We start from the raw sequence: 9289 nt of genomic DNA, 5'->3' as shown, positions 1-9289 counted from the left end.
GGAATCCATCCTTGAGAGAAACTCCTCTCAGGTCTCCACATCAGGAGGAGCTGGGCATGCCCAGGTCTCCAGCTTGGTTCCTGCCAGGAGCAGAACGGAAGGCAAGTAGCTCAGGCTGACCCCCTGCCTGGGAGGTCATGCACGACTAGCAGCAGGTCATCAAGCTGGCCACACTGCCGCTCTGGGGTCTGGGTAACTAGCCACTCCTCATGGGCAGGGGTGGCAGATGTGGCAGAGACATGAAGAGCCCTCATTCCTCCGCGTGAGGAGCCAGAGCCTTCGCTTATTTGAACCCCGCTGGACTCCTGTGCAGGCCTTGTCTCTCACAGGGCCCCAGCAAGTGCCCAGGACAGAGTCTGACACCCCAGGCCTCTGCTAGGAGTGCTGGGACTTCCTTCCCCAACTCCTGCTGCTTCTCTGAATGATAACCTGGCCAAGGCAAGAGGCTGCATTCAGGCCCGGGCGCCATGGCTCACGCCTGTAATCCCAGCACTTTGGGAGGCTGAGGTGGGCGGATTACCTGAGGTCAGGAGTTCGAGACCAGCCTGGGCAACATGGTGAAACCTTGTCTCTCCAAAAAAAAAAGCAAAAATTTAGCCAGGAGTGGCGCCATGCGTTTCTTGCTCCAGCTACTAGGGAGGCTGAGGCAGGATTACTTGAGCCCAGAAGCTCAAGGCCGCACTGAGCCATGATTGCACCACTGCACTCCACCTGGCTCAACAGAGCAAGACCTGGTCTCAAAAAAAGGCTTAGAAAAAAAGTTTTAAGTGAAAAGCAAAGAACTTCACCTCTGTGGTCCTCCTCCCTAAACTCCATAACCCAAGCCTATTCATGAGAAAAAGGATCAGACAAACTCAGATTTTAGGAATATTCAACTGGGTGTGGAGGCTCACACCTGTAATCTCAGCACTGTAAGAGGCTGAGGCGAGAGACTCACTTGAGCCCAGGAGTTCAAGAACAGCCTGGGCAACATAGTGAGACCTCATATCTAGAAAATATATACATATATATATTTTAAATTTAAAAAGTTGTTTTTAAAAAGAATACTCTGAGGCCAGGTGCGGTGGCTCACACCTGTAATCCCAGCACTTTGCGAGGCCGAGGCGGATGGATCACCTGAGGTCAGGAGTTTGAGACTAGCCTGACCAATGTGGTGAAATCCCATTTCTACTAAAAATACAAAAATTAGCCAGGCGTGGTGGCACACACCTATAATCCCAGCCTCCTGCCTCGGGAAGCTGAGGCAGGAGAACCACTGAACCCGGGAGGTAGAGGTTGCAGTGAGCAGAGATCGCACCATTGCACTCTAGCTTGGGTGACAGAGAGAGACTCCGTCCCAAAAAGAAAAAAAAAGGAATATTCTACAAAATACCTAACCAGCACTCCTTGAAACTATCAAGGTCAACAAAGACAGGTGAAGTCTGAGAAGCTGTCAAGCTGAGGAAGCTAAGGAGATGTGACCACTTAATATAACATGGTGCCAGAAGGGATCCTGAAGCAGAAAAGGACATTAGGGGAAAACTAGAAAAATTTTTAAAAAGTGTAAAGTTGAATTAGTAAGAAAAAAATTTTTTAAAGGGTGAAGTTCAATTAATAGTAATATATCATACATCCACACAATACACTGTTATTCAACAATAAACATGAGGACTGGGCACAGTGGTTCACACCTGTAATCCCAGTATTTTGGGAAACCGAGGTGAGATCACCTGAGGTCAGGGGTTCGAGACCAGCTTGGCCAACATGGTGAGACCTGGTCTCTACTAAAAATACAAAAACCAGCTGGGCATGGTAGCACGGGCCTGTAATCCCAACTACTTGGGAGGTTGAGGCAGAATCACTCGAACCTGGGAAGCAGAGGTTGCAGTGAGCCAAGATCGCACCACTGCACTCCAGCCTGGGTGACAGAGCAAGACTCAGTCTCAAAACAAAACAAAACAAAACAAAGCGAGATAGATGAAGATATCTGCAACATAATTGAACTTGAAAGCATAGGCCCAAGTAGAAGCCAGACCCAGAAGACCACATGTATGATTCCATTTATCTTCAATGCCCAGAAGAGGCAAATCTAGAGGCAGGAAGTAGATGGGTGGTTGCCAGGGCTGGGGGGTGAAGAAGGGTGGGGAGTAGTGGGAGGGGCTACTCATGGGTCAGGTTTCTTTCATGGCAGGAAAAAAAAGTTTTAAAATTAAACTGTGGTGATGGTTGCGCAACCCTGTGAATATACAAAAAACCACTGAAGGGTACTGAAGCGTGGTGACAGGTGCCTGTAGTCCCAGCTATTCGGGAGACTGAGGCATGACAATCCCTTGAACCCAGGAGGCGGAGGTTGCAGTGAGCTGAGATCGTGCCATTTGCACTCCAGCCTGGCAACAACAGCAAAACTCCATCTCAAAAAAAAAAAAAAAGCTTACTCAAACAAAATCTCTCTCTGTATATATATCTTACAAACTGCATACATATAAACTGCATATATACAACTAAAAAAGAAAAGCATGCTGGTCACAGTGGCCCACACCTGTAACCCCAGCACTTTGGGAGGCTGAGCTGGGAGGATCAGTTGAGTGCAGGAGTTTGAGACTAGCCTGGGCAACAAAGCAAGACCCTGCCACTACAAAAAAAAAAAAAAAGTTTCTTAATTAGCCAGGTGAAGTGGTGTACTCCTGTAGACCCAGCTATATAGGAGGCTGAGGTGGGAGGATCACTTGAACCCAGGAGTTCAAGGCTGCAGTGAGCTATGATCACACCACTGTACTCCAGCCTAGGTAAGGCCCTGTCTCTAAAAACAAAACAAATAAAAAGCCAAGGAGTGCTGATTCAGATGCACTATAAAGGCCACCCTAGCAAGAGACAGCCACATTTATAAGTCCTGACAGGGACCTGAAATAGCAATGTGGTCACAGGAAGGGAGAACTTAGCGAGATCGGGTGGTTCATGAGGCGTCCGCTGGATGCATAAGTAGTTGTTTCCTATTGGGGCTGTTAACAAATTACCACAAACTGAGAGGCTGAAAACCACACCAATTTATTATCTTACAGTTCTAGAGGTCAGGAGTCCAAAATGATTTTCACCGGGCTGAAGCTGTGTCAGTGCGGCTTTGTTTCTCCACGGAGGCTCTGGGGCAGAATCCAATGCCTTTTTCAGCTCCTCCAGGGGCCACCTCATCGCCTGGCTCTGGGCCTTCTTGCCATCTTCAGAGCCAGAAGCTTCCTTGCTTCATGCGCAGACCCTCCTGACTCCCTTTCCCTTATAAGGGCCCCCATGATTACTCGGGGCCCACCTCAACCACCCAGGGTCATCTCCCCACCATGAAATCCTGAACTGAAGCAGAGGTGCCGGGTCCCTTTTGCCATACAAGGTAACACTTTCCCAGGTTCTGGGGTTCAGAACCTGGACATCTTTGGTGGCTGTTATTCCACCCACCACCGTCGTCAGTGAGGCGCCCTAAGGAGGAGCTGTGAGGTCACGTGAGGTCGGCTTCGGAAGGGCTAGGTTTGAGTGCCTGGAGGACACCGGCAGGAGGCGCCCCTGGGCTCCATTGATTTACCATGCACTCACTCAGCACCCCTGAGACCATCCCTGGGGCCTACAGGTGAACCCTGTACCTCAGTCCTGACACCTGCTTTCCACTTCCAGACCTTTCTGAAATCAAGACGCATCTTTAGATCAATGGCATCTTACTGTGTCACTGGCAGGCCTCTTCTTTCTTAGTGACGTTTAAAGGAAGGTATCTTACTCCTGATGGCTTCTTGGAGTGAGTGAAATTCCAGTGTGAGCAGGCACTAGAGCAGGCCTCACAAGAGCGTCAGGTAACCCCACTCCGCCCTGGCCCCCAAGTCTTTCCTAGTTGCTCGTCTGGCCCTTTCTGCCCTGGGATTCCAAGTGTCCTGCAGCTCCGGTGCCCAGATCCCCGTAACTAACGGACGCCACTGAAGCCACATACACGCTCAGCTCTACAACCACGGTGGGGTCCAGGAGCCAGCCCTCCTGCTAGCGGTGCCTCAACCATGGGGGTCGGACCCAGGGGCTCTCTCTCTCGGCCTGGCTGCAAACTGAAAACACCTGGGGGCTTCCGAAATACCCAATGCCTGGGCCACAACCTAGACCAGCTCAATCCGAATATCCAAACAGATATTACAGCTCCCCAGGAGATTCCAAAGGGCAGCCAGAATGGAAAACCGGAAGAAACCATCTAACGTGGTGCAAGGGAGGCATAAGGCAATGCTGGTAGGGGGTGGGGGGTGGAGGGTGCCAGGCCTAGGCTATAGAATTACACCCACGCCTCTGCCACCAAACTCTGAATTCCTGGAAGGGGACCAGCCCAGCTACCTCAGTTTCCTGAAGGCACTAGCCCTGTGCCAGGCACCTAGTGGGGCCGAAGGAATGTAGGCCACAGGGCCTCAAAGGCCAGGCAGCAAAGGCTTTGTGCCAAGAAAGGTCTGGGAAAGGGGCCCACTGGTTCTGGGCCAGCCCTTTGATTCCTTTGACCTCCAGTGAGTCACTGCCCCTCTGTGCCAGTACAACGCACGCTTGGCCCACGCTTGGCCACTGAGTTTGCATTTCACTGAAGGGCTATGGGAACGACTGCAAGGAGAGAGGAAAGCCAGGCTAGGGAAGATACTGGCTCTCAGAACCTTAGGGATCTCGGTCTTGGACCACTCATCCCACTTCTGCCCAGTGTCTATGGAGCTTGAGAGCGTGGAGCAAGAGTAAAAGGTTTCCATGCTCACCCCCAACAGGGACCCAATGTCTTCTCCATGCCCCGGTCCTTCCAGGCCTAAAAGCTCCACTTCTGGGGCTCCATCCCCTGGTGGCTACAAGGACAAAGAATCTGACATCCTGAAAGCCAAAGACCTAAGGGGAATCAAACAAGAAACCTCAGAGAGGAACACAGAGTAGCGCAGTTGGGGGTGTTTACACAGCAAGCAGAGTCCAGGCAGTGAGGCCACAGGACACCTGACAGGCACCTCCAAAGAAGATCTTCATGGGAGCAAACACTCAGGGACCAAGGCAAGTCAAAAGTGGCTGTGGAGAAGGCCCCTGGCTTCTGGCCGTCAGCACAGCCAAGGCCCCAATACACAACTAAAGGCTTTTATTGGGAAAGGGAAATTGACTGAAAAATGGCCTCCAATTTCCTCACTGCCTGAGACACTTGGTGCCTCCTCCACAAAGTCCAGGAAAGAAGGACCCACCAAACTGGGCCCCCAGCAGGCTCAGGTGTAGAGGTCAAAGTCAATGCGTTTGGAGTTGTAGAACTGACCACCAGGGGGGTCCAGCTTCCGGCAATAAACACCGTCCGGGAAGTAGCCTTCACTCACCCAGGTCTGCAAGGAGAGGGCAGAGCTGGGGAAGGACTGACAGGAGTAGGGGAAGCAGGGACAAGCCAGAAGGAGGGAGAAAGCAGCTCACCTGCATCTGGGCGCTGGTGAAGGGCCCATACAGCTCGGCATCCCCCGTGTTCTCCCACTTATATTCCCACATCACATCCACCAGCCCATCTCCTGGCGACTCTACTTCTAAAATAACAGGCAAAGCCATTTGACCTCCAGTGTCTCACTTCCCGCCCACTGCCCCCTCCTCTGTCCTCCAAGCTTACCTCCTCTCTGGGTAGGGGTTGGGGTCTCCAGTTCCTCCTCTGCCACTTCCTCAGCAAACATGTCCAGGGAGGGTGGGGGTGTGGGATTGTGGGGTCCCACGGTCTGACACCCCAAACCCTTCAGCCGCATAGCCAACCGTTCCCTTGTTTCCTGGTACACGCCAAGGTTGCCCCGGGCCACCATCTGGTCGGCCAACCCGGAGAGCCGGTCCAGGCGCTGAGGGGAACTGGGACGCCCAGGCCCCTTGCTGCTCCCTTTGCCTCCTCCTCGGGCCCCCAGACGCCTCAGTGCCCCAGCCACTGTCTCTCTAGGCAACAGGAGCTCCAAAAGTCCCTCCAAGAGGGCTTGGGCACTCATTGGGGTCTGGCCCAAGCTGTCTTCCTCCTCCGAGTCTGAGGCCTGGTGCTGGCCAGGTGGCCGCTCCCGGATCTTCACCTGTAATGGAAAGATGCAGTGACTTCCCACGAACTGCCATGGGAGCAGGCCTAGCATCCGCCACTCCCAGGCCCCAGCCACACGAGCCCCTGGGCCGCACCCAGTCAATGTTGTCCAGCCAGCTGTCTCGGATCTGAGCATCCCGGTTCAGGAAGTAGTTGCCATCAGCATCAAAGTGTCCTTCCTCCATCTCCTCCTGCAGGTTAAAGGGTGTGATCCGAACACCCCCCTCGCTGGGGAGTGTGGCTGCCTCCTGACCTGCACCAAAGACACAGGTGCCCCTTTCTAGGCATGGAAAAAAGAGACCAGAGCCTCCCTCGCTCCACACCACCAGAGGCCCCTACTTGTTTCTCCAGCAGAGTGTATTCTTGGGTATAGCTCACCTTCTACATCCTCTGAGGCCAGGATGTCATATTTGCTGGACCCCCCATCATCATCATCCTCCTCATCGCTATCCAAAGAGTGTTTGCCTTTGAAGCGGCTCCCAGGACCCCCTGACCCAGCCACAGGGTCCACCAGCTGTGAGCAGGAGTCAAGTCAAGAAATGCAGGTTACTGGCTACCTCCCCAAATACTTCCGGATCTGGACCCAAATATTCCCCAAATATTTCAGGATCTCGACTACTTCCCCAAATATTTTAGGACCCACACTGAAGATGCTCCCAACCCATTCCTCAGAGAACCTGAAAAAACTAGGCTTTTCTCTGCCTGCCCGCCCCGCCCCACTCCCGCCAGCTTTCTTTCTCCTCAGGCTTCTAGCTCCTCTCTTTCCCCCACACAAAGGAGTCTGGCCCCCTCACCTTCTTCTTGGGGACACTGATTTCATCCTCATCTTCCTCATCTCCCACGCCTTGGAAGGTCACCTTCCTCTTAGGCATGACGGGGCAGAGAGGTGTTTCTCAAGCTGAGGAAAGGATGCAGAGAAAGAGAATGGGGTGAGGAGGGGACTCGCCACCAGAGGACCCAGCACAGCAAATATTTTTCCTGGTCTGTGACAGGTACAGTTTGGGAGCGGAGGGAGCACAAAAGCAAGGGCTGAAGAGAAGCTGGCAGCCAGGAGGCCTGCAGGACTTGGGTCTAGCATCCGCGAGTTAAATGGGGTGGGGACGGAGGAGCGGACCCTCTGGATCCCCTGACCTTGGCCAACAGGGGACAGGCTTCACCACGTGACCGCTCCCAACTCCAGCCCCCGCAGTCTGGGCGCCACCGGCTCGACCGGCTGACCCCCGCCTCCTACTCTGGCTCTCTCGGAGCTCGCGGGGCCCGGGCAGACCCAGGACCTGGCGCTCTCGCCACCCCGTTCCTCCCTGCTCCGAACTCCCAATTCCGTGTGGTGAGCCCCAACTGTCCCGGGCTGTGTACAAATTAGAGGGCCACGGGGATCCGGGCTGTCCCACCCTCGCGCGCTCACCTGGGACTCCGCGGGAGGCGAGGTGGCGAAAAGAAGAGATGCTTGCGCCAAGGCTACATCCGGGGCACCCGGCCGCCATCACCCGGAAGAGGACTGTGGAAGGCGCCTGGGAAGCCCGGAAGTGGCTTCACTCAGGTTAGGGAACTAACTGGAAGAGCGGGCGGAAGTACGCGGTGAGCGAGGGACGACGCCTCCACCCTCTCTCCCGCAAGAAGTGACGTCAGTCGCGTGGGAGGACAATGGCGAGAAGAGGGGACCTGAGAATGCCTACACTCTGACCGGGCGTGAGAAATGGCCGGAAGTACCTTCGATTCCCTCATTCAAGCAGTAGAGGCTCTGGAGAAAAACGAGAGCATCTACTTAAAGGGTCGCCCAGGGTCAGGATGGAGGGGCAAAGTCCGAGCAGGGCCAGTGGGTCGCTGCCCCATTTTCCTGTCCTGGGTTCGAGTCACCCTTCCCCCAGGGCTGAGGGCTCAGCGCCCCTACCGTCTCGTTAGAAATCCTGCCTTCCCACTCCTATGGTCCGGTGGTAAGCTCTCCTAGTCTGAGAGGTGGAGCCTTGCCCTCCCCTCCCCGAGGGGAAGCCTGGCTCTCCCGATGGCCAGCCCGGGGCCCCTGGACGGCTCTCGGGGCACTTTCTGGACACAGCTCCCTTTAGGACCCAGGGGAAGTCATTTGTCCCACGCCCATACCCTGGGCGAGTTCGTGGCTTCTGAGGTGGGAGAGCCATCACTGGAGAGGTGGCATTGGCACCAGTACCCAGGCCAGAAGTCCCTTGTGCCCTGCTCTCAGATAGGCCTGGAAAAGGGCAACAGTGCCTCTCTGTAGCATGAAGCCCCTCTGAGCAAACAGGGCCTAGCACCACAGCCTGGAAAAGGGCAACAGTGCCTCTCTGTAGCATGAAGCTCCTCTGAGCAAACAGGGCCTAGCAACTCGTGCCCAGGTAACAGAATGTGGCCCAAGCAGAAGCGGGACTGGGGGAGGTGGCGGGGGTCAGCCCCTGTACTGGAACCTCTAGCTCTTGAGGACACTCGGAGCCTGCATCCCCCTAAGCCAAGACTGCCCAGGCGGCACCTGCTGGAACCAGACGAGGACAGTGTAGAGTTCCCCTACTCTTCCCCAAGGCAACTAGATGGGCCACTTCTCTCTCCCTAGGGATTTCCTCCCATATTGGATCACGATGGAACTGCACAGAAAGTCCATGCTCAGTTTCTTCCATGGTTACAGAACACAGGCCCCAGACCAGGAAGGCATCTTGCTAAAGAAGGGGACCCGAAACCTCAGCTACCAGCACCGATGGTTCATCCTCCAAGGAAACCTCTTCTACCTAGAACTCCAGACCGATCATGCACCCCTGGGCCTCATCCCGTTGGAGAACTGCCAGGTGGAGCTACACCTTAAGAACCCTATGCCTTTACCATCCTGACTCCTGGGGCCTACAAGCTGGCTGCAGAAACCCAGGAAAACCTGGAGACTTGGCTGTGGGCACTGGCTGGTGTGAGCTGGAGGTGGCTGGCTGGGCTGCTGCCCCCACTCAAGACCTAATACCGGGAGCTGTGCCAGGCAGCTGGCCAAGAACCCATCTCATGCCCAGAGGACAGTGGCTTTCTAGCCACCATGAGTACCCGTTCCAGCTTCCAGGAGTTGCATGAGCACTTTGGGAAGCAAATCTGGGTGCTGCAGGTGGTACCTAGAGAGCTCCAGGCAGCCAGTGACAATGGAGACAGCACATCCCAGGCAAAGCTGGAGTAGGAGCTCAACCAGTGTCTGATGAGTGACTTGAGAGATGGACCCAAAGCCAAGAGATACCTACTTGCCAAGACAGCAGACTGCTTTAACAGAGACTG

The 9289-nt window shown here is 54.6% G+C and overlaps 1 protein-coding gene across 1 annotated transcript; it reads right to left on the bottom strand.

Moving 5' to 3' along the window:
- Positions 1 to 3000: 3000 nt before the first annotated feature.
- Positions 3001 to 7592, bottom strand: CD2BP2 (CD2 cytoplasmic tail binding protein 2). Its single transcript, XM_025370414.1, has 7 exons — positions 7443 to 7592; positions 6832 to 6935; positions 6416 to 6551; positions 6133 to 6290; positions 5597 to 6032; positions 5410 to 5516; positions 3001 to 5324 (listed from the first exon to the last, which is right to left on the bottom strand). Exons 2-7 carry the CDS (start codon positions 6907 to 6909, stop codon positions 5214 to 5216), a joined length of 1026 nt encoding a protein of 341 aa, XP_025226199.1. The 5' UTR covers positions 6910 to 6935; positions 7443 to 7592; the 3' UTR covers positions 3001 to 5213.
- Between the last annotated feature and the right edge of the window lie 1697 nt (positions 7593 to 9289).

This window comes from Theropithecus gelada, chromosome 20 (assembly GCF_003255815.1).
Source record: "Theropithecus gelada isolate Dixy chromosome 20, Tgel_1.0, whole genome shotgun sequence".
Taxonomy (NCBI): domain Eukaryota; kingdom Metazoa; phylum Chordata; class Mammalia; order Primates; family Cercopithecidae; genus Theropithecus; species Theropithecus gelada.
The sequence above is the reverse complement of the archived record's forward strand: the minus strand, read 5'-3'. Positions and strand labels throughout refer to the sequence as shown.